At 42.8% G+C, this 24564-nt stretch overlaps 3 protein-coding genes across 18 annotated transcripts; 1 reads left to right on the top strand and 2 right to left on the bottom strand.

Moving 5' to 3' along the window:
- Window positions 1–38: 38 nt before the first annotated feature.
- On the bottom strand, window positions 39–13523 carry elmo2 (engulfment and cell motility 2). Of its 8 annotated transcripts, none has more exons than XM_062467855.1 (23): window positions 13447–13523; window positions 12046–12113; window positions 10359–10459; window positions 9189–9229; window positions 8362–8434; window positions 8210–8260; window positions 7458–7627; window positions 7259–7358; window positions 6622–6773; window positions 6227–6305; window positions 5646–5681; window positions 5202–5252; window positions 4952–5074; window positions 4695–4814; window positions 4416–4520; window positions 4203–4311; window positions 3827–3963; window positions 3023–3186; window positions 2742–2854; window positions 2285–2392; window positions 2114–2196; window positions 1796–1876; window positions 39–1705 (listed from the first exon to the last, which is right to left on the bottom strand). In XM_062467855.1, the coding sequence occupies exons 3-23, from the start codon at window positions 10434–10436 to the stop codon at window positions 1505–1507; spliced, it is 2175 nt and encodes a 724-aa protein (XP_062323839.1). In that variant the 5' UTR covers window positions 10437–10459; window positions 12046–12113; window positions 13447–13523; the 3' UTR covers window positions 39–1504. The 8 variants fall into 8 exon arrangements, with proteins under 8 accessions (XP_062323839.1, XP_062323857.1, XP_062323866.1 ...); XM_062467873.1 differs by having other exon boundaries at window positions 1796–1873; XM_062467882.1 differs by having other exon boundaries at window positions 6628–6773.
- A 75-nt stretch (window positions 13524–13598) lies between these two features.
- Window positions 13599–21239, bottom strand: arfgap1 (ADP-ribosylation factor GTPase activating protein 1). 9 transcript variants are annotated; one of them, XM_062468027.1, is made up of 14 exons: window positions 21123–21239; window positions 20422–20488; window positions 20015–20124; window positions 19481–19652; window positions 19289–19389; window positions 19100–19186; window positions 18817–18931; window positions 18653–18709; window positions 18500–18532; window positions 18341–18370; window positions 17429–17485; window positions 16953–17012; window positions 16529–16584; window positions 13599–16444 (listed from the first exon to the last, which is right to left on the bottom strand). In XM_062468027.1, the coding sequence occupies exons 2-14, from the start codon at window positions 20479–20481 to the stop codon at window positions 16093–16095; spliced, it is 1290 nt and encodes a 429-aa protein (XP_062324011.1). In that variant the 5' UTR covers window positions 20482–20488; window positions 21123–21239; the 3' UTR covers window positions 13599–16092. The 9 variants fall into 9 exon arrangements, with proteins under 9 accessions (XP_062324011.1, XP_062324005.1, XP_062323999.1 ...); XM_062468021.1 differs by lacking the exon at window positions 21123–21239 and adding an exon at window positions 20808–21005 and having other exon boundaries at window positions 20422–20504; XM_062468015.1 differs by lacking the exon at window positions 21123–21239 and adding an exon at window positions 20808–21005.
- On the top strand, window positions 21071–23005 carry LOC134025109 (ammonium transporter Rh type B-like). Its single transcript, XM_062467976.1, has one exon. The coding sequence runs from the start codon at window positions 21327–21329 to the stop codon at window positions 22749–22751; it is 1425 nt and encodes a 474-aa protein (XP_062323960.1). The 5' UTR covers window positions 21071–21326; the 3' UTR covers window positions 22752–23005.
- The last annotated feature ends 1559 nt before the right edge of the window (window positions 23006–24564 follow it).

Genomic DNA, 24564 nt, shown 5'->3' with positions numbered 1-24564 from the left:
GACGGAAATCTCCAGAAAAGGCTCCCGCTGAGGCTGAGCCAGTTGAACTTATATTTATTCACACAAAACAAAATACATTTTTTAGAAGGCAACACAATATATACATACAGTGGTTTATATATGAATACCATACTTAAATTGCATGTTGTCATATATATTTTTTGTTTTTCTAACAACACTACCAGCACTAGCCTGAACACAAAAATCATTGAGCAAGGTCATGTAAAAGTATACCAAGTGATAAAGCTACCTCAAAGGTATCCAGACAGATTGTGTCCATAGCAATTCTCTTTTGTTCAGTGTGGCCTGTTGAAGTATTCTAAAAGCGGCTACAAGCTTTGGACTGCGACACAACATGAAATCCCTTTTAGATGGAGTTTTATAAACAATCAAAAATCCAGTAAACCATGATCTCCCTTTCACGAGGAAAATAAGTTACAACTGAATGGAATGATACTGTAATGAATGTGCTTATGCACACAGCATGACTGACTAACTCCAACAGCATATAGAGCGTATTCCTTGTTACTTTCATTAGCAGTGTACGTTACAGCACAGCAAAAACATTTTATTTGACATTTCTTTCAGACCCAAAAATGTGTCACCGAAGCCAACGCACAGTGCTTAAATAAAACAAGCGCAAATTCGCAATAGCTGTGATCGTGTACACACATGCATCCACATGTTTGTGGACCGACTTACCAACTGAGAGAGCTATACAGCTGCTGGTTGCAGCTAAAAAGCGCCATGTCTGTACTGCTGACTGTGCTTTCACAGCATATATCCATTATGATTGACCGTAAAGAATAGTGTTATAAGTAATATAGAAAGAAAAAGAATCTGTGATGCTTAACTTTCTGCTTCTATTTTGTTTTTCTTTAAAAATGGGCCAGTGGTACCTTGTCATCTTTCCAGCTAAAACAGATCTCACATAATTTACAAAAATATAATTTCTATTCTGCATAACAAACAGCAATATAGATTAGTAATGAATTAGGAGATGAGCGGAAAAATTAACTGACTTGTATATACACTAACTCAAAGAATAATTAGTAACAGAACAAACTTTGTTGTTGGGAGAAACTTGATGGTATTAAGCAATAATAAGACTCAACTGTATTCTTTCCAAATACATAGAGCATCTTTTCACATTTCCTGTTGATAAGGCCATGGAGTGATGAATAAGAGGCAACACAATATAAACCTTGTGATTCATACTGAGTTGGCATAGTATTGGTAAATGTAATACACATTTACAATAAGTCATATGTACCCAGCCTTTAACAGTAAAGGGCAGTTTGATTTCAGAACATTAGTCTAGTGTTGTTGAGATTTAAGGATTAGGACATCTAGGGGAGAAGCATGCCCTTTCCTTTTCCTTGACACACACACACACACACACACACACAAACATTTAGACACGCAAGCACACAAGCTTACATACTCACATAATTCTTTGCAAACTCACAAACCCACAGAAGCAGACCAGACACATTCAAACACTTCAGCCATAGTTATAGGTGAAGTTGTAAGAGCTTGGCTCCTTTGGCACAGGGGGAGGAGCCTCTGGAATGGTAATGTTCTCCAGGTCGAGGAGACGGAGCTTCATCTCCATACTGATCAGTGTATCCAGGTCACTCCGGGTGAGGTCACTGCCCATCTCTCTGCCCAGCAGGGCACACAGCCCATCAGTCCAGATACAGTACTGCCACATACATACACACACACGTTAATGTATATAATTCCAGACCCATCACTGTATGAGCTGTTGACTCAGCTGAAGCAGGTAACTTACCTCATATTTGTTTGGGGCTACAAAGTTGAGGGCCTCATCAGGATCATACAGGATTGAGAAGGCCAGGTCCAACACCTCCTGCTCACAGAGTAGTAGAGATCCCACTTCAAACCTCTATACTGGACTGGAAGTGCTAATAAGCTAACAGGTCACTATATTAATGTAGTACTGTACGTGTTCTGAACCCAACATGCAACACTTTCAAAGTTACAGTTCGAAGAAGGAAATAAGTCAATGCAACTAACTGCATTCATCTTGGAATTTCACAAGACAATGACATTTTTAACCCATCAAACATGGAACCTTTAGTGTAGTTACCTTGTTTTGTTTTAGTGCACTCTTCTCCTTCATGTGAGGACAATCCTTTCCAGTCACCACAGACTTGATGTCAGACACAGGGACTGTAGGGAAAGAACAGGACCACTCGTCTTTCACAGGCTGTGGGTGTGTCTGGGACAGCATTATTGAGGAGGAGGCTAGGAGACTTACTCTTGTCAGTTAGCAGTTCAAAAGGCACTTCCCCCTGGGGAGACTCATCCAGGTCTCCGTAGTGCAGCACCTTGTGGTTCAGGGACAGACGGCAGAACCAGAACTTTTCTGGAGGACAACAGAGAGAGAGAGATCACAGTAACTACAGTATACATACGTAACTGTTTATTGCTCTTTGAGGAAAAAGTCATTGTTGAACATAGATACAGAAAGTGTAAGTGTGTGTATGTGTGTTTGTGTAGGAGTCAGGTGGCTGAGCGGTTAGGGAATCGGGCTAGTAATCAGAAGGTTCCCGGTTCGATTCCTGCCTGTGCAAAAATGACGTTGTGTCCTTGGGCAAGGCACTTCACCCTACTTGCCTCGGGGGAATGTCCCTGTACTTACTGTAAGTCGCTCTGGATAAGAGCGTCTGCTAAATGACTAAATGTAATGTAAATGTGCATGGAGGGGCCTGCACCTTGCCTCCGGCGGTTGCCCAGCTTGCGGAAGCAGCTCCCCTCACACAGGCGGTTTAGCCTCTGCTGCTTGATCAACTCCAGGATCTCAGGCTGGATCCTCTCACGCAGTTCACTGGAGGATCATCAGCAAAGTTAGCACCCTAGCCCACACTACCCTCAGCATATCTCACACTACTAGCAACAAGAGAGCAGATGCATTAAACAGGCATGTTTGATGGTTTTCTAGGTGTAGCCGTGCGCGAGTGGCGTAAAGAGAGTAAGCGTGTGCCGTGTGACTGACATGATGGGAGGAGACTGGAAGTCGTCCTGGCTCATCCGCTCAGACTGGCGCAGACGCAGGATCTCTGAGTAGCTCAGGCCTCGCAGCTTACTCTTCAGCTGGTCCAGAGACGACGGCTTCATGGCCAGGGCCCGCGTGATCTGCTCACGGACCACCTGCATCACCTGGACACGCAGGGGGGAAACACCAAACACACTGCATCACCTGGACACGCAGGGGGGGAACACCAAACACACTGCATCACCTGGACACGCAGGGGGGAAACACCAAACACACTGCATCACCTGGACACGCAGGGGGGAAACACACTGCATCACCTGGACACGCAGGGGGGAAACACCAAACACACTGCATCCTAACCCCGTCTCAACCATCCAAAACACCTACATGACTCAATACTGAGGCACGCAGGGGGGAAACACCAAACACACTGCATCACCTGGACACGCAGGGGGGAAACACCAAACACACTGCATCACCTGGACACGCAGGGGGGAAACACCAAACACACTGCATCACCTGGACACGCAGGGGGGAAACACCAAACACACTGCATCACCTGGACACGCAGGGGGGAAACACCAAACACACTGCATCACCTGGACACGCAGGGGGGAAACACCAAACACACTGCATCACCTGGACACGCAGGGGGGAAACACCAAACACACTGCATCCTAACCCCGTCTCAACCATCCAAAACACCTACATGACTCAATACTGAGGCCCCATATCGCTACAAACTTTAAATCAATCGAAACGTGTGAGGTGAATTGATGTGTGCCTTCCTGGATGACGTCTGACCTTGTTGAAGTCCTCTGCCGTGGCCCTCATCTCCTTCCAGGTCTTGTTTAGCAGCTGGATGCAGACACAGAAGAACTCCTCCCAGGCTCGGTCATGAGTGAAGAACATGGGGTGGTAGTCATTACAGCCCTCGCTGGCTACAGGACCACAACACAAAGGGATGAGATACAGTTATTTATTTCATGCTGCCTTTTGATTACGACTTTTATCTGGTTTCTATCATGCGGCTGTACAATAAAAGTTCCTTTTGACTCCTTAAACTTTTCTTGATAGACTTTGGAAAGCTACAGACAGCCGGGCCGTTGCTTGGCAGCAGTGAGGCGTCTGGAACCATCTGGGAGGTGTTGAGTGTGTGGGAGACGGGCACAGGACTCACGCAGCTCTCCCACTTGCAGGATCTCACACAGCATGCGGGTAAGCTCGATGGCACAGCGGCCAAAAGGACACTCGTGTTTGTCCTCACGGCTGCTGTTCTCCAAGACAATCTGGAGGAGGAGAACACACACACACACACACACACTTAAGTAAATATCTGTTGGAGATGGCTTCATATCCATCTTTCTGACTGTGGTCTGTGGTCCAGCCATACCCTGATGTAGGTGTCCTGGTGCAGCTTGGCCAGGTAGAGCATGTTGTCCAGTGCCAGCATGCCAGGAGGGGTCTGGGTAAAGTCCATGGCAGGGTTCACGTGGTTCTGGACACAACACAAGGACCTGCTCAGTAATTTCAAGCTCAAAGACCACACATTATCACAAATAACCAAAGCGGCTCAATATCTCTGAAGGGAGACTGTACTAAACCTCCTCCGCGTCAAACACATTCTCAAGTGACTGAAGAGTTCCAGTCTTGTGCTGGTTTGCGGACTCACGGTGAAGCCCAGCATCTTGTAGTCCTTCGTGTACATGGCCTTCCTCTTCTCCGTGGCACCAGGGTCGTTCTCTCCGTCAAAGGCAATCCTGCGCAGCTCAAAGATGATGTCCCTCTGAGCCTGGACACGCGGTGGGACAGCAGAACATCAGACGTGAACGTCAGGATGTTGTCAGACAACAATGGAGGCAGATGGGCAGAGGAGGCAGATGGGCAGAGGAGGCAGCCTTTCTGACACGTAAAGATTTGCAGCCGTACCTGATCATTGGGGTCCATTTTAGTCATCATGCGTTCCTCAAGGAGGTTAAAGGTCAGCACCTGCAGCACGTAGAGCTGGTGAGCCATCTCTGTTTTGATTGGTCGGTTTCCTCTGATGACATGCTGGGAGAGAGCACACATGTGAGCGTGTAGTTTCGCCACTTCTCACCTCCTTACTACAGAACAAAGGTTTAACCACAAACCAGAGCTGGACTATGGTTGACAGAATTGATGTTGAGATGACACTCACATTAAGGATGATGGAGCGCAGGTGTTTCTGAGCCAATGTACTCGCCATCTCCTGAGAAGACAATTTAAGACATGTCCAAAAGGTCAGATCCAGCTATCCAAGCATACACAGCAAGGCTACCGTTAGTCAAAGAAAGTAGCAAAACACACAATGTAAAATAATTTAAGCTGAAAAACTGCATTGACATTTCTCTAGCTCACAAGTCCCTCCCAAGACTCCCAGAGATGTGACATCTGAGGCTGCCCTCTGCTACCACAAGAGGGCCCCCGAGTACCTCTGATAGACATCAGCTAGAAAAGCAGGCTATTCACCTGTCTCCATAATGGAGTAATTCACAGTCATGGTTCTCTCTGAAGTTTAAGAAGTCTTTGTGGTTTTATAAGGAGCAGAGGGAGATAGGGGGGGGGGGGGGTGAGGTGGATGGAATGAAGGATGCATACTTACAGTGAGCTGTTGGTCCAGGGGATTTGAGTACTCCTCCTGGGGGGGGGGGGGGGGGGGGAGGATGTGCAGGCGTGACAGTAATGGGACAAAGAGTGCACACACTTATGCATGGACCATACACTACAGGGCACGGCATGCACAGAGCATGACACAGTACGGTCACAAAGTTGTACAAAAGCCAGTCAGATTGCTGCTATTAAATATATGGTGCATTCCAGCAAGTCAACAAGATATCATGTGAACTGTCAAACATGCAGTCCTGTGTTGAACAATAATAAAGGCTCATGTTAGTAGTCAGTTATGAGAGAAGTTATATCTCATTGTGTAAGGCATGGACAGTGGCAGCCAAACATGATGAATGTGTATGAGACAAGTACTGATGAGTGAGGTAACATGTGAGTGTAACTTCTCCATAACATAATTCTAAGTTTATATCCCAGGGTATGACATGGTACGGTATATACAGGGGTAACATGGAGATGCATGGAGGGGAATATCCCACCTCTTCAGATGGCATGCATCGTTCATTTGTGTCTCTGTGTAAACTGTAGATCAGTGTGGCATGAACGCCTGCTACTAACCTGTCTTCTGTCCTCTGGTGCCTTGAGGAAGAGTGCATTGATGAGAGCAATGGCATAGGTCTGGATCTCTTGGTTGGATCTAGAGATATCAGCACAAAAACAACCAGTTAGAAGCATCTGTTCCTGAGTGACCCCATGCTGGTGCTAAACTACAGTGGTGACTGGTTAGGGCAGGCCAAAGGATTATATTATATTATGATTATATCAGACTGGATTTTTAACACTTGTAAAAACATTCAACACTATTTCTTAACACTGATTTGAGGTAATCCCTGCCAGTAAAGCAGAGTAGGAGCAGCTGTGTTCCTGCTCTGCTCTCAGTCACATCCCACTGCTACATTCCTACTCCTGCGCCCCACACCCGCGGGGTGGGAGGTGCGTGTGTGTGTGCTCACACTTGCAGGTGTCCGATGAGCTGTCCCACGGTGATCTCCTGCGCCACCCGGTGGTAGAGGCTGTGGCTGTTGAGGACCATGCTCTCCAGGATGGCCAGGGAGCGCTGCAGGATGGACACGTCCACCATGGGCTGGTTCACATAGCCCGCAATCTAAGGAGGTACAACAAGCGGACATTTCAATAGAAAAGTTCTGTCACAGTTTTCGTACTTGTGGGATATTTTACACTTTGGCTCAGTATGATGATGAACAGTCAGAAGGTAGATTGAGAGGTAAGCCCAGAAAAAAGTAACCATTTGAATCCATTAGTTTCCTGTAAGAATAGGCAGAGTGCAGCATGGCTATGTGGGGGGACTTTATCTGAACACGATGGACAGACTACGCAACCGCAGGGGCTCCAAATAACATGGAGGGAAGGTTGCTAGGTAACAGCAACCCACTCAGTTACGGCATGCAATGAGGGTTGAAGGTCAAGCAATTAAAGAAAAGAGGCTGTAAACATGAGGGAGGACTTAGACAGGCATCACACTGTCCCAAATTCATACACACTGCTCAGAGTCATTTGAAATATTGAACTAAACAGCACTAATTAGAGAATACAGTAAGAGGGACATTTCAGGTGGTTGAATACAGTTACCTGTTTGATGAAGGAGAGTGAGATTAGGTCCCATGATACTATGCCATTGTCCATCAGCTCCAAGAAGGCTGTGAGAGTGAAGGCAAGCATCTCGCCAAAGCTGAGCGACACAGGAGAAAAGACAAGGTAAGGGGACCCCCCCATTTCTTAAGGTTAAGACCTGTCCCTGTGAACTGATACCAGTGGCGATAACACTTACTGGTTGCCACTCTCCACCAGGCGTGCCAAGGTCCCGATGCCCTCCATGTTAATATACTCTGTGGCGAAGGTGGGGTCAGCAGACAGCTTGGCCAGCTCCTTTAGGGCTTCCAAGCGAGCATCGATGCTGTGGGACTGGATCCTCTCCAGGAGCTGGCGGGCAGCACGCGCCTGTAGCAGACCAGCAACACAGCCGTCACGACACACAGCCGTCACTACACACAGCCGTCACGACACACAGCCGTCACTACACACAGCCGTCACGACACACAGCCGTCACGACACACAGCCGTCACGACACACAGCCGTCACTACACACAGCCGTCACGACACACAGCCGTCACGACACACAGCCGTCACGACACACAGCCGTCACGACACACAGCCGTCACTACACACAGCCGTCACGACACACAGCCGTCACTACACACAGCCGTCACGACACACAGCCGTCACGACACACAGCCGTCACGACACACAGCCGTCACTACACACAGCCGTCACTACACACAGCCGTCACGACACACAGCCATCACGACACACAGCCGTCACGACACACAGCCGTCACTACACACAGCTGTGCGTCTCCTCCACTAGCCTTATCTCAAGTCAAGCAAGACTCATATAATGTTTACTTCATACTGGAACTTTTGTAAATGCATTTATAGAATATTTGTACTCATGAAAACATTTGTTATTATTGAATATGTTTTTAATAAACCTAAAACATGATACAAATTGTATATGTCCCACCGGAGATATGGCTAGTCGAAGAATGGTTCCATTCTTCATTTCACCACGACTCTGGAACACAAAAGAATACAACAGGTAAAATCACCAAAGGAAAACAATGTTGTTTTAACGGCAACATGTTTCCTTGTAATGTAGCATGGAAAGAGGTTCACCTGCTCAGTGATGTAGAGCTGAGGACCATCAGCATAGCGCAAAGCAAACTGCTCAGAGCCAGACAGAGACCAGCTATGGATACACACACACACACACGTCAATGTCCAATCCTCACCTAGAACACACTGATACATTGAGAATATCGTTGAGATAAACACGTTTTCAATACACCTCACAGTAAACATGGTAACATGTACAAAATTTTAAGAACTCAGATTGGTGTTTTAAGCACTTAGTTTGCCAGAGTAGCAGATGGAGAGAGTGGGGAGACATCCAGTGGGCGTTAAATGCAAAAAAAATTAAATACATTCAGATGTAAGAGCGAGGGAGTCGGAGAGAAGCTAGGAAACACAGAGAGAGAGAAAGCGAGAGAGAGAACAAATTCTGTTCTTTTCTTGATGGATAGATAATCATTCAGATGACAATGAAGAAAATACGACAATGAGAACAACAAGAGGCTTATAGCAGGAACAGGGAGAATAGGCGCAGACTGACAGAAAGAGCAGGGTAATACACAGTTATGTAAGCAGAAAAAACATCCTCAGTAGAGGCTGGCCCCATCTGTGTACCATTAGAATTCCTTTATTAGTCTAAGAAAAAGGCCTTTCAAGAACACAGACAGGGGGAGAAAAGAGAGAGGAAGAGGGGGAAGGGAGAGTGGAGACAGCAACCTTGCCTGAATCATTTGTACCAGACTTCAACTACACTCTAAACTCTGGAGCATACATTGGCAGCCTGTTAAGTGGAAATGTTGACTATGTTCACACAAACCCCATAAACTCACACTGACAAAGTTATTTTGTTAGAAATTAGGCATATTTCTTACCCATCACACACTTCTCGTACGATGGAGGACAGGGGCTTTTTCTGAAAACACAGAACAGACATGAGCCAGACAAGGGATTCAAAAGGTAAATGCACTGTATTTATATAGCGCTTTTCTAGCGGCACTCACAGCACTTCATTTTTTTTGCAATGCAAGGCACTATCGGGAGCAACTTGGGGTTCTGTGTCTTGCTCAAGGACACATGGCCATGAGGAGTCTGGGTTCGAGCCCCCAACCTTGTTTGACCCTCTCTAACCCCTGAGCCACAGGCGCCCCAAAAGCAACACAGCTTTCTATAATGGGGGGCTACCAGTAGTTTAATCTTCTTCATTGGGAGTCAGGTGGCTGAGCGGTTAGGGAAGCGGGCTAGTAATCAAAAGGTTGCCAGTTCGATTCGAATTCAAATCAGAGGTTTATGACTATTGTACTCAACTTAAAGGTCCCATGACATGAAAATGTCACTTCCGGAGGTTATTTAACCTTAATACGAGTTCCCCTAGCCTGTCTTTGGTCCCCCAGTGGCTAGAAATGTTGATAGGTGTAAACCAAGCCCTGGGTATTCTTCTCCGCCTTTGAGAAAATGAAAGCTCAAACGCTCCGATTTGAAAATTTCTCTGCTTTGCCCATCCAGAGAATCTGGCCCTCCAATGAGGAAATGAACTACGACCATGCGAGTGCGATATTGTTTTTTCCTCGAGAGACACATGGCTTGCAAACAACCGAAGCATGGCAGTTAGCCCCGCCTCTCCTCCTCATGGCATTTAAAGTTTACAGAAATGGCACGTCCTAAGGAAAGCTCATTGGGGGACTGCTCATAGTTGCTGTAATTCTGCACCAAGGCTGAATTTCGGGAAAGAGACTTCAGATACAGTATTAGGGGACCACTAAGGCCTATATAAAAGCATCCAAAAACAGCATGTCATGGGACCTTTAAAATATGTTATTTGTGTGAAACTACAGTGGGGTCTATATCGGACCAAGTCAGACAAAAGCTGTCAGTGCATTAGCTAGGAGACTTTGCTTTCTTTACCCTTCAATTATTAAACCGTCTCTGAAGTGTAACTAGCACAGGAAGAAAAGAAACCCATCTATAAATAGGTGTATTGAGTAAGAATGTAGTAAAACAGAGGTAGGATGCTTTTAGTGAAATGTTTTTAGACAGTCACTGACCTGGTCAATCTCAATGAGTTGGGCATTGGCACCAGGCCACTCGATGGCCACCTTCACAATGTCAGATGGGGGTGGCATGGCTGCTGTCCTATCACACCACACTAGACCAGGGGAACACACAGCTGAGCTCATAATTTCACCCCCCAAAAAAAAAGAAATCTGACAGATATCGAACTCTGTTAGCAAAGGGAAATGTTTAAACACATAAGAAACCATTAAAAAGTAATGAAACATTCAGAAACATATTAAATGTCACAAGGTAAATTAGATCAAAACCTGTACGAAGTAAATTGGCTCCAAAAAGCATCAGTTTAACTGTGGCATTGACTGCCAAGCTAAAGCATCTATTTAATTTGGCTCTATGAAAGGACAGCAATTTGTTGAACCCATTTACATTAAGCCTCTACCATGTCAATACAGGGCTTTTAAGAGGTGACCAGCACCGATTTCAACACTGTCCTCTCAACCTAATGAAGATCCCTTTCAATGCCAACCTCTAAAATGATTGGATAATAAGAGATCATGGAGGAACACGTACACTGGTGTGAATCAGCAGCTTTCAGAGGAACACTGCATAGTCCTTCAACTCAGGAGCAACTCACCCTCCATATTCCAAGACAAAGCAAATGTGAAGTATTTGATTTTACCAACACATGAGAGTGATAGGAGTGGTTAGCAAAGCTGTGTGAGATTGAGAGGTTTTCACTGGTAAGCACAGGCTAGCTTAACCAAGTAGTGCTTGTCACTGCTTGCCCTGATCGATCCTTTACTGTGGGATATAATGGCAGGAGAAAACAGGGAGAGTGGATTCGGCTGGTCTCTGTGTTGGGATGCATGTTCCTTTTTCTGCCAATTGTACAATACCTGGATGACATCCAAATAAATCAGTGAAGAACACAATATCCCAGAATTCTCCCTGTCTTCAGGGACTCCACTTGGCTTGTTATTGGTTGGTTAACATGGCGCATGCTTAGAACAGCGTCTTGTTTGTTTGACTTGGTATTCATGATTGTTTCTTACATGGACAGACAGGCTTGGACAGACAAGTCTGTACAGAAACTTTCTTTCACCAAACTCGATTCCTGAAACCAAGAACCTGCTAAATAGCACAGTCTTGCATCCACAAATCAGGGGTGTGACTCACTTTAGCTAAAACAGGGCAATAACACAACTACCTTCTTACCAGAATGTCAGACAACCCTGCGATTATGGTTATGGCATGTTTTCTTTCAGATGCAATCATATCAAGGCAAAAACAACAAGTAAACAGCGAGCGGAAGACACATGGCACATGTAATAGCCAAGTAAACCTAGCCAGACAGGAACTCCTGCCACTATATATCAACTGAGCAACAATGCTGTCATTGTTTGGGTCTAAATGAGAGAGGTCCATTCCCAGAGCCAAAGCACTGCTGTCCCAACAGGGGGAAAAAACTCAATGATGACAGTATGCGCCCATGCTCCTCCTTAACAAAACTGTAAAAGCTTGCCTTGAGTAAAATACTGATATCACAGTGTACACAGACTGGACTTGTTTAACATTTATTCAAATTTGCTTGCTCTTTGCATGAGTGAGCTAGCGAGAGAGCGATTGAGTGACTGAGGCCAAGTCACTGATGTGCATTGATCATCTTCCCATACTTCATCTTATAAAGATTCTAGATGTTACATGATACAGAAGTCTCACCTTCTGAAGGAGCCTTGAGTGGACACCTCACTCTAAGAACTGCAGCTCAAACCATTGCATCGGGTTTTCTGCCAAGACATTCAGACATTGGACATTTTGTTAGGAACAACAGTACACAAATATTGCATTCTTAGACCTGCTTATGTTTGAACTGTATTAAATGTATCAACCCTCACCACTAAAGATAAAGATAATGGGTGATTATAGTTTACATTTAGTCATTTAGCAGACACTCTTATCCAGAGCAACTTACATTAAGTACAGGGACATTCTACAAGTAAGGTGAAGTGCCCAAGGACATAACGTCATTTTAGCATGGCCAGGAATCGAACCAGCAACCTTCTGATTAATAGCCCGATTCCCTCACCACTCAGCCATCTGACCCCCAGTTATTACTCTTTTTAATCAATCTGTATAGTCATACAGATATCATGCCTTGACTTTTACAATTACATGAATACCATGACAATCAAAAAAACATACCAAGGCCAAAATAATACTGAAGTGGTGAACACTAAAACAATGAGTAGGCCTAAGGTACAGTATGTGCTTCAAGCTACCTGAGGATGCAAATAATGTCACAAACAAGTACAGTAAGCAGTATCCCTTACATGTCAGGAAAGGGATACTGCTTACTGTACTTGTTTGTGACATTAGCCCTACAACTTTGGACCCTACAACTTTGCATTACTGGCGGTAGAAACCACTCAAATAGTGAAGAATGAGGAAAGAAACGCTATCCCATCCTGTATGGCGTTAGCCCACTTGTCGCACAACTTGCTGATGAACGTTGGCACAGCAACGCTTTATATGTACAATACTTGATGGTTTGGATGGTTTCTCACAGGGTTCTACATTTACAGGTGAATTGCACTGCACCGGCAAAATAGCATTTCTTCTCTAATAGAAATGACACTTATACTAATTGTAAAGTTAACATTCCATTAATGTCAATGGAACAATTGCTATAATTTAAGAACTAACCGCAGAGCAGATGATTTAGTATTTAGCTAGCAATAGCAAAACGTTATGGCAAACCAAAGCGGAATGTGTGAAAGGCAAAGCACGCCAGCATTGCAAGCTTGTAGGATTGCAGCAAACATACGGCTGTTTTAATATTAGTGATATTTTAACACTGATTATTGAAACTCGGGTATTGCATTCAAAATGTACCATAATCTACATTTCCCTTTGACACGGGATGTTTCAATATCTGACTAGGATGACTTATTACTGATGTACGTTCACAAACATCCATTTTCTATTGCGCCTGTATAGCTAGCTAATATTGTGCTTGATCAGAAGGCCACTTAAGTGTGCATGATACAAGTATTTATTTTCATTTAAAAAAACGCTCTCAGTGAAGGTAAATTCGTATAGTATGCAGTAACGGTTACTTACCCTAAGCTTGAATAATACTGCAGCTGCTTGACTATTCTCCCAGTCCCCACCAATTGAACATTTGGGGGGAAAAAGGCACATAAAACCACGCCTTGTGGGAGGGGCATACAACTTATGTCGCTTGCTGCAGAAAATACACGTACAGACTTAAACAATATGTAGAATATCTTTATTGTATTTCTAGTTATGAGGCAGGACAACTATAAGAACAGAGTAGCAGGGTCTATTTCCTTAGAACAGTTTTGAATATGAATATGGCTGGCTCCTAGCCGACCTCTGCTGTCAGTCCTCTCCAAAACGCCAAGCGTAAAATACATCGACAATAACTCGTATACACATAAGCTACTGCTACACCTCGTGTACAGGTCTTTAATACCTTAATGCCAGAGAGACAACAGGTGGTGCACTGAAACACAAAAATTTGACATCTGCCAGACCATTGACAGTACTGCTAGACTTAACTGATATTCACAGGATTCATTTACAATAGTCACCATATGGAATGTTGATCTCAGTACAGTTTGGTCAACTCAATAAAGAACAAATCCAGTTGAAGCCCAATATGCAATTAACATGTATATGTAAAATGAATTTTACGAAACAGCTTCATGTAGAATATTAAAAAATACAATTTCTTTGACTTTGACAGAAATATCTTATCTAGAAGTTTTGCAACCAACCCCCCTCAATTATGTAACAATTGTATCAATAATGGACATAACTTGTTTTTACAAAACACTGTGAAAAGACCGCATACCTAACTATCTTTGTTGATCTGCAACATAGATTAGAAATCATTAGAACTATAATTTCTAAAGAAATTGACTATTTAAGGATTACAAATGGTCAATTAATTATTCAAATGATATATATCAATGGACTGCTAAGTTTGTGATGTCTTGACTTAAAATGCCAAGTATCATCAAAATAATACAGTACAAGAAAAGTGTAGTATAGTCAAGTATCATAAATATAAAAGAATCTGCGATTCATTTAACTTTAATATAAGATAATACATGCTGTCCATATATTTAAGGAGAGAACAAACACACACTCAAACAGCCTAACTGTTATCAAGAGGCATGAGGACAGCTCATTAAGGCCTGTGATACATCAAATAGGGATGGGGAGCATAACTGCACAGGATGCACATAACAGGCTTTGCACACATCACAGTTATTCTGATTTACTTACAATGTTTTTTTTAATCATGTTTGGTTGTGGAAACATGCAAGTCTTTGCTGCTGATATACAAAAAGCACTTTTCTTTCAGTTGCATGCCACTCCATACCACCAAGTCGTAGTTCCACCAAAATAAAGCTAATAGGGTTTTTAGGTGCAACAAAAAGTTGTGCCCTCAAGAATGAATCATTCATGAATTTGAAGCAATACTCGAGGACACCAAAGACACAGATAACATGGAAATAGGAGACACGATATGGAGATGTTTGAACTAGTTCAAGAGGTCAGCAGTTACAGCTGAATTTGGGATGAATTTCAACTAACTTGTTTCTTTCAAATGCAAACATGACCAAGAAGTTGAAGATCCTCAATTCAAGCAGTTTTAAATATTTGTTTTTGTTTAGCTTGTCTGGATGTTTGTGACATCACAATTTTGTAGTCTTGACCTCTATGGCCTTGGAAGTGTTTATTTCATATGACAATATAAACAAGGTAGTTTGTACAGGTTTCATCAATCCACAGCAACTCAAATGCAACACAACACAGACTTGAAAAACAGCTCATAGAGAAAGTGTTGTGGTAGACAGACAGATGCAATTAGACTATATCCATCTACAGTTAAACTGAGGTCACGATAGGTCACTGTGAGGTCACTGTGAGTTCACAGTTTTGGCAGTATAACAATATAGCCCACATGCAATAATCCTCTCAGTCTGAAACATCACACTCAGACTTTGTTTTACATTGAATAAACCTCTAATCATAACAGTTGATTTACAACCATTGAAAAGCGGTGGAATTTTACTACCATCATTCTCTCAATCTCTGATTTTCAGTCTCAACATCCTCGTTAACATTAATAGCTCCACGTTACTAGAAAAGAAGGCTGACAATGGAAGATATTTTTCAAAAACGAAACAACCCATGAATCCACAAACTACAGCAATACACGGCATCATTGCACAATGTTGGGGGCCTTCACACAAAGGTTATGTGCAAACAGAAAGATGCTTTTCACCAAGATATTGTCAATTGACATGATGCATTGAGTGCAGGGTTTGTCCTAAACAATATCACATAATAACTGTTTCTAGTGTACTTAAAGAAATGGTTTAAGTTCACCATTCATAATTAAGAAGGATAAACCGGCACCAATTTGGGTAAAAATTATATTAAAACAATTTGTACCTCCTCCAAAATAAAAGACTGCACTCCTCCTTTTAAATTCATGAATTAACCTTAATTGGGCTCAATACCACATCCAGTCATTCGTATTCAATAATGAATAATAGGGCCTACATCATTTGCTAATATTGAGCCCCATGCTGGTTCCAGTTCTCATAGACAGAGCTGTGCAACTGTAAAAGTGCCTAAAGGAGGGAGGATAGACAGGTAGAGGGTTTAAAGAGAAATGGTGGGTAGATGAAGCATGACAGAGAGACAGAGAGTCAGAGAGAGATATCTCTACCAGTCTGCATTATCCCAGCTCTCTTCTGCAGGTTTCGAGGGGCTCTTTTTCCCTTTTGTCTCCCCAGCATTCTCCCAGTTGTTGTCCCAGGCCTCCCAGCTGTCTCCTGTGCTGTGTTTGTTGTTGGACGCTGCCTCGGAGCCCCAGTTGTCCCAACTATCGGAGCTCTTCTTCTCGGCAGAGTTGTCAGCAATGGTCCAACTGTCGCTACTCAGGGACTTCTTGGTTGCCTGCTTCAGGGAGTTGTTGCTGCCAAATGTTTCCCAGAAGTCCTTGGCCGGAGGCTGGCTCTGGCTACCCTGGTAGCCCTCGGTGGCATCCATGTTCTGGTAGCTCTCTCCTCCTGATCTGTAATATATGCTTGGTCAGGTACATTCATATACAATGCTCAATCAAGAGTGTAATAATTCATGTTGAAAAATGTATTATTACCCATCCTCCGGTTTGCCAGCAAAGAGGTTTGTCAATTTTGCACCAGCTCCCTGAACCTGAAAGAAAAAAGACTTTTCTCGTACAAAACTCAAGCCTTCATGACATAGGGCATTAAGTCTGATAAACCATCTTATAAACATATCAGATACAGATTCAGTACAAAACAACATGTATAGTACTCACCACCAAAATTAACAGTGGCAGCAAGAAAGAAATGTGATATATATTGCATTAATATTTTTCAAATATATATTAACATACCTAAACCAGTCTCCTTTTCAAGGTTATATATGGGAAGCACAGCACTTAGCCTTGCCAAGTTAGAGTGGATGGCCTACAGATGCTTGGCTTGAACCCACGGTCCCTTGCCCAGGAGACTAGTTATAGGTTTGCGCAGTATGACATAGGTCTGCCTCCCCCCTACCTTGTTGGCCAACCCGGTGATGCTGACAGTCATTTCATCTAACAATTTTCCATCTTTCACCTGGACAGGTCAAATTGCATTCCATGTAAAATAGAGGCCACATAAATCTTTAGGTCTGAAGTTTTCAAAGAAAGCATACAACTACAAAAAATCTGACAGTATTATTGATTAAAATCTTTTGATGTTGAGAATAAGGTTGATATGTCCATTAACGAACAATTCATATTTAATGTTACAACTAAAACGCATATAAATGCGCACACACAAATCTGAGCAGCTGGAACAGATTGAAAAATACTCCAAGTCAAACAAATACAGCATCTACTGCACATGAGCATCTAGGCCTGACCAATAACCACAGCAGACACACATTCCAAATGACAGGCAATGTTCAAAGTGCACATTCACATCTGAAGCTGTTTCTACAAAGCAGTGTGACCCACCACCAAACTGTCAACTTCAAACATCAATGTTACCTTTTCCTGGGTAGGTTTGATAACATTCTCATTTAATGTCTGTCCTAACTCTGTGGCCTGGTTGGGAGTGAGAAGGAAGAAAATGTGTGAATAAAACGAACAGATTTGTTCGACATTCACAATGACAACACTATGCTTCTCAGGTGCAGACAGCTGAAGCAAGCCGTCATTTCACCAAACAACCATTCAGCAGAGCGCAGGGGATCCTCACAAGGACTTAGTAACAGGACTGTCATGCTTGGATGGATAACCCTATAGCATGTGGGCAGTTAGATATAAAAACAAATATATTCAATGTTGTTTTTGGGTTGTGACAGGAATGTTGATATTCTGAAAAGGATTGCCAATTGTTGACTATGGTCAAAATAAAGCAATTTAATTGGTATTAATAAAGCATGTACGTAAGACAAAATATTTGTTTAATACTAGGACTCTACATGGATTAATCACTTCCTTGGCATTGACCACCTTAATACTGTAGAACTGTCCCTCTTTAGTCATTGGCCATGTGCTGCACTGACTTTATGCACGTGTATATCTGATAAATGAATAAATATAAAAGTATGTAAATCTAATAAAACTAACTAAACTTGCTTTAAACCACAAGTAACTTTTCTATACAGTAAGATTATCCATCAACTAATAACCAGACTTAAACGAAACAAGCAGATAAGTGCAGCCAAGCAAAAGCTGACAGGCGATAAATCCATTACTAGGAAAAAAAAGTATTTATGCAAAGACAAACATGGACCATACACCAGTAACCAGCCACTGGTATATACATATATATATATATATAAAATAAAAGAATTGTGAAAAACAAGAAAGAGTTGTGATAATTGTATTAAAAAATAAACTGAATATAGTCATTATGGTGGTGAAAAAGAGCCATGCAGTCGTTATTGGTTTTACCGGCTCTGGGGGAGGTTTATAGCCCCTTAACTACATCCAGAGAAGGCAGTTTAAAGAAAAGGTTAGGGAAGCGACACAGTTCAGACTACTTCAATATTCACAGTCAAGTCATCTTTGCCCATTTAAACTTTAAAGGAAATATTACAATGGTGGTCATACCTTCAGGGTTGCTTGACTTGCCAGTTTGGCAGTCTGTTCAAGAAAAGAAGACCATTAGTTTGGATTTTTTAAAATGCATCCAAGTAACATAAATGGCATGATGCAGTAAACCAAAGCAAAGTCAAAGTCAATAACTGTTATTGAGGTACTTACATTATCTTTGGCAACTGAAGCAAATTTGCTAGCACCAACAGTAAAACTGCTCCATCCCTACAGGAAAGAACATGCCACACAAAATGTTTTCATCTAAACATGGTAGATACATTAAGTAAGAAAATTACTCAAATTCCAATTCCTAAGGCTAAGCCAAGTCATACCGAGTAAATGGAGGACATGGCATTGTTAAACACGTCCTCCTCCTTCTTCTGAGGGGTCACTGTGTTTCCAAAGCCAACATAGCGGTTTTCCTGATTCCCACTATAACCCCCACCACTGCAGGATAGAGCATTTCATATTAACAACATACGGGAACCAATACAGCACATCAAAGAGTAAACTGTGTTTTGTGGAGTAGTAATAGGTTGGTGAAACAGAAGTGGTAAACAAAGGCAGTGAAGCTGTACACACATATCTTTAAAGCTGAAGGTGTAAAGCTCTCACCTCTGATAAGAGTTAACATCATCACCCAGCCAGTCCTCAAATGCCTTGTCTGAAGGGTTGGATGATGTCTTCACTGGGCCCCCTGAACTATTTTAAACAAGATATTTTATTTAAAAAATTCTGTTGCAAGCACATTCCAAAATGAGACCAATGAAACTAATTACAACTATTCCGAAGGTTTTCCTTTACCGATGAGTAGATGAGAGTCCAGTTCTCGGCTGAGAAGGTGTCCAGTCTTTAGCAGAGGAAGTCTCAATGGACCATTCCTTCCCCTCTGCTAAAGTTGCAACCTATAAAGTTAAATAGAGTAGTATGCCACATAAATACTGTCACACAATGCCATGCCCAAAACATTTTCTGATCTACTGTACGTCTTTTCACCTTGTCTCTGAAAAGAGCAGCAGCTTTACTATTATATTTTTCCTGTAGAGTCCAATTAGGGTCGTAGTCATCCTGCAGTTCCAGAAACAGACGGAATTTCCCGTTCCCCCCTGCTTTCATCTTCTCCAGCTCGATGTCCTTCCACTTGTCCATGGTTACAGAGCGCACAAAGCTGCGAAGCACAGTGGAGTTGAGGACACAATCAGAAAAGAAAACTATTGAAACCTTTGTGATTGGCAAGGTTTGGTAGGTGGAGTATAAATTGTCCGTATGGGGGTCAGATGGCTGAGCGGTTAGGGAGTCGGGCTATTAATCAGAAGGTTGTTGGTTCGATTCCCGGCCGTGCAAAATGATGTTGTGTCCTTGGGCAAGGCACTTCACCCTACTTGCCTCGGGGAGAATGTCCCTGTACTTACTGTAAGTCGCTCTGGATAAGAGCGTCTGCTAAATGACTAAATGTAAATAGAAAAGCAAAGAAAATTGTGTTCTGTTAAGGACAGGTGTATTACGGTGTAAATCTGATATTGGCCTTACCTGAGATGGACTCCCAGGCCTCTATGTTTGCCAGAACACTCCAGACAAATCCATATCCCATAAGTCACACTCACCCACTGAGGGTTAAAACCACCACACTCAAAGCACAGCTACAGAAAGAGAAACATAGGTAGGATGTATTACAAACCAAACCACTCATCTTCTAAAAAGTAGAAGTACAGCTGCAATACTTTTAAAACGTTACAAATGAAATATGAATACACTCTGTATTCAGAGAATTCAGTTCACTCTGTTATTAACAGAGTGTAGTTATTAACAGTGTATTCATTAACAGACTGTTAATCTTATGTAGCCACTAACAATGAATGGGGCAGCGGCGATCAATTTCTGACAATGCTAAAGAAAAACAAATTATGTCACAACGGATTTGTACAGATAATACTCACATTGTTTTCTTCTTGGGTTCTCACTTCCTTTAGTACCCTTCTGGTTCTTGGACTTGCCATTTTCGCACTTTAAGAAATAGGGTCTGATCAGCATTATAACAGTTGTATCAAAGTGACTCACATCATTGCAATTGGATGCCGGCAAACCTGAAACCTGTCTTTTCAACAGCCAATTACTTATTTGTGACTGTCTTCATGTAACAGAAAATATAAATACGGAGAAATACAGTCATAATTCAACAAAGGATGATTAATTATTTTTACTCCAGCAAAAGTGAAAACGTAAAGCCGTGGATAGCTAGCTAGTTAGCCGTCACGTCAGCTTTGGTAGCCTTGCGTTTGCTAGCAGTTGCAGGCTAGCTAGTAGCAGTATTCTTGGGTTTTACCTGGTTCAATAACGCAAGCAGTGTTTCAAGAAGCTGACTTCCTGAGCTGAGTATAACAATTCAGAGAGTCCGTTGATAGATTAATCTATTTTCTATCAGCTTAAATAATACCCATTGACTAAAGATGGATGTGAATGCAAGCTAGCTGCTACTATCCACCACTGGCCATATTCGTGTTTGCTTACGTTGGCGTTACAGTGCATTTTGGGATACACGAACCACGATTATCAGGGTTGCCAGGTTTGTACCTATATAATCTTATTATAATTATTTTAACCATAGCATGCTAGCTTGTATACCTTAAAAACCTAATACCTTTTAAAGGGCCAAAGTGCAATCCAATGTTCAGGGAGAGCGTTCTGAAGTCCAGTGCTGCTGTGTGAAACATTTATGCAGAGTTTCTACCCAGTATCCTTAGGTGCTCTTATCTGACTGGGGAGAGTATAAAATGACATGGTAGTGAAATTGCTGGAGTAACAAGCAGTTAATCCATAACTGAGCAGTCAGTTGTGAAGGATCATGAATAATTCCACAAGCCTGAAGGTCCGCTTGCCAGTGCTGGTTCTGGTTTTGGAGGTGGTTTTGCTAGCTCTCTATGCCAGCTTTGTCACTTATGATGACAATGCGAACGCCAAGATGCAAGACAATGAAACCAACCCCATGGACAACTCATTGTATAAAGACTACCCCTTTTTTGCTGATGTGCAGGTGATGATCTTCATTGGCTTTGGCTGCCTGTTGGCTTTCCTGCGGTTCTATGGCTTCAGCGGGATGGTCTTCAATTTCCTTACAGCCACCTTTTCTATCCAATGGGCCATTCTGGTGCAAGGATATTTCCAATTCTACTATGATGGAAAGATTCATCTGGGTGTGATCAACCTGCTCAATGCTGAATTTGCTTGTGCGGTTGTGCTCATTTCATTTGGGGCTGTGCTGGGGAAGACCAGTCCAGTCCAGCTCCTTGTCATGGCCCTGCTGGAAGTCCCCATTTTTGCTGTCACAGAATGGTTTGTGTTAAAGCACCTAAAGATCACTGATGCTGGTGGCACCATCCTCATCCACTTATTTGCCTGCTACTTTGGGTTGGGAGTGACATTTGTGCATTACCGCCCCAACTTGAACCAGGGTCATGTTAAGGAGATCACCAGTTACCAGTCCGACATCCTGTCTCTTATAGGAACTCTGTTCCTTTGGGTGTTCTGGCCTTCCTTCAACTCAGCCCTGACCATCAAAGGAGACGACCAGCACAGGGCAGTGTTGCACACGTTCATAGGCCTTAGCTCCTCCACCCTCACCGCCTTCGCTCTCTCAGCTCTGTTCAACAAAAGAGGCAAGCTGACGATGGCTGACATTCAGAATGTAACTCTGGCAGGTGGTGTAACTGTCGGAGCCTCTGTGGACATGATGATCACTCCCTCTGCTGCATACGCACTTGGCATCATGGGCTGCATAGCCTGCTTCTTTGGCTACAGGTACCTAACCCCATTCATGGCCCGCCACTTGAGGATCCAAGACCAATGTGGGATTCACAACCTCCATGGCCTCACTGGCCTCATATCCAGCACTGCAGGCATCTGTGCAATCCTCATGGCCACTGAGGAGACCTATGGTCCTAGCATGTACCAGATCTTTGCTCACCGTGCACCCCCTGAGGGAGATCCCAAGCTGCTGGAGCTGCAGCAGCTGATCCCAGGACTGAAGCCGGGCCTGGGACGCACTGCCCAGGAGCAGGCCCTCTTCCAAGTCGCAGCTGTCTTCTTTACCATTGCAGCCGCCTCAGTAGGGGGGTTGCTAACTGGATTTGCCCTGAAACTGCCCTGTCTGGCAATGCCATCTGACAAATTTTGCTTTGACGATGAGTTGTTCTTTGATGTGCCCTCTGACTTTGACAGCATGGGTGTAAACAAAGTTCCCATCAACTCTGAGGATGACACCAAAGTTTGAGGTAACATAATTTAATATCTGTTAAGGGGACTCTGTGAAAACAATATTTAGGCAATGAGTAGCCTATGCTGCAAAATATTGTTTCTGCTGTTCCATAAACTGCAAGATGTAATGGTCCTCTAACTTGATTGTTGCATTTTCTAATGCATTTTCTAATGCATTTTCTAATGCAGTCCTCAAATTTAACTACAGTAATATGTGTTGTAGCAGACAAATAACTAAAAGTTAATATATATTTCCTTGTTTAGTCTGTATTTCATTACAGAACATTTATGATAGTCTGTTATGTGATTTGAACAGGTATGTCTTTAACCACTGATCAATTAACAATAACTAATGATTACTTTATTACTTTTATACTGTTTGGAATGCTCTGAATATAATAAACAATTTTTGAACTATACCCTTCTATATTCACTCATGAGAACATGGAACGTCAGGGCCATTTCTAGGAGCCCTATCTAAAGCGTAAACAAACGCTATCTAGCACAATGAGTGCGGCGTCTTTTGTCTGCGCTTGCGAAGGCTGTGATGTTTCTGGTGGGAGTAAAACCTCCCATATTGTGATACTATTTAACTGCCCTTCATTACTGTATTCTTTGTCCGAGTCCTTTGAGATGCTCAACTTGAATGTATCAGACAACTGCACCTTAGAGATCTATAATAAATACCTTGATTTTGTATTGAACTTGTGCTTGGCGATTCACTTCATTGACTTGGTACTTTCACAGCAATTGGGTACTATCTAATACGTCTTTAGATTGTTTCACATGAGAAAATAATTCCACTATCCTATTCACAAGCTCATTGTCGTGGTTTATTGATTATAGGGCAGGTACGCAGGCATGTGGGTATCCAGTGGTCAGGAAAAAGGCCTAGGTTTGGGCTGTGTTATCTGTGCAGCAGAAACATGTCCTGAACTAGTCTCAGTAAGGAATGTGGTAGCAGGGGTTTTGGAAAGTTGAGAAAAGAACAACAGCAGATATGGTGCCAGAAGAAAATAGAATGCTCTCGAAGTACAAGGAGGGGGGGGCGGCAGGGTGAGTCAGCATTATGGGGCACTGTGCTGTGTGCTCGTATCCCAGACAAGGATTGTTATGATTCCAAGTAAACTAAAAATCCTTCTGAAGAAAAACCCTAAATCATTTTGTCAAGGATTCCATATCTGTGCACCGTAAACACTCAAAGATGCTCTCAAGTCCTTCACTTCAAAATACATAAAAGCTTTGAAATTATAGAAAGGTACTGTGTATAATGTTATGTAGGTTCTGCAAAGGAAACCATTCAAATTGTGGATTTGTTCAATTACAAAGTTCATATCAACCTTTCTGTCAATCAATTACTTTTGCATGCAGAAAGACAAGGACATGAATTGGAGAGAGGCCTTTTCTCAAACTGGTATTGCCCTGGTTGAACTTGCAACCTTCATATCATAGGTCATTTACCTGTGAAGTTATTTGATAACTGATTTTGTACTGTATCTGTTGACCTAAGGTCTGGGTAGTTTTATAGCCTTAACAACACCTTATTCAGATTCAGATTACAAGGAAGGTTGTTATCAAATAAAGCGAACATGGCATTTACACTTCTGTTTGGAGGGGTTACTTCCTGCACGTTTTTCTTGCCCCCAATCCCAGTGGTCCACCGCTTTACAGAAGGACACTATGGGCAGGTTACCATAGAGTCCCCCACAGTTAACACAGATTTTTGGGGGATTGTGTCAACAAATTGTCAAACGTTTAGCAGTAAGGTTTGGTGATCCAAACACTATACCTTTTAGATTCTTTATCAGAGAGTTGTTGCGCCAGCAAGC

Source organism: Osmerus eperlanus, chromosome 1 (assembly GCF_963692335.1).
Source record: "Osmerus eperlanus chromosome 1, fOsmEpe2.1, whole genome shotgun sequence".
Classification (NCBI taxonomy): domain Eukaryota; kingdom Metazoa; phylum Chordata; class Actinopteri; order Osmeriformes; family Osmeridae; genus Osmerus; species Osmerus eperlanus.
The sequence above is the reverse complement of the archived record's forward strand: the minus strand, read 5'-3'. Positions and strand labels throughout refer to the sequence as shown.

What these genes read in the sequence shown, in the direction of transcription:
- elmo2 (XM_062467855.1), bottom strand. Translation starts at nt 10,436, where the DNA reads ATGCCACCCCCATCTGACATTGTGAAGGTGGCCATCGAGTGGCCTGGT. An exon ending in CACCAGAGGACAGAAGACAG is followed by an intron (nt 5,682 to 6,226) that starts GTTAGTAGCAGG and finishes CCCCCCCCCCAG; the next exon opens with GAGGAGTACTCAAATCCCCT. An exon ending in CCCTGGACCAACAGCTCACT is followed by an intron (nt 5,253 to 5,645) that starts GTAAGTATGCAT and finishes TTGTCTTCTCAG; the next exon opens with GAGATGGCGAGTACATTGGC.
- arfgap1 (XM_062468027.1), bottom strand. Translation starts at nt 20,481, where the DNA reads ATGGCAAGTCCAAGAACCAGAAGGGTACTAAAGGAAGTGAGAACCCAA. An exon ending in CAAGTCAAGCAACCCTGAAG is followed by an intron (nt 18,371 to 18,499) that starts GTATGACCACCA and finishes CTCTGGATGTAG; the next exon opens with TTAAGGGGCTATAAACCTCC. An exon ending in ATAAACCTCCCCCAGAGCCG is followed by an intron (nt 17,486 to 18,340) that starts GTAAAACCAATA and finishes ACTCCCAACCAG; the next exon opens with GCCACAGAGTTAGGACAGAC.
- LOC134025109 (XM_062467976.1), top strand. Translation starts at nt 21,327, where the DNA reads ATGAATAATTCCACAAGCCTGAAGGTCCGCTTGCCAGTGCTGGTTCTG.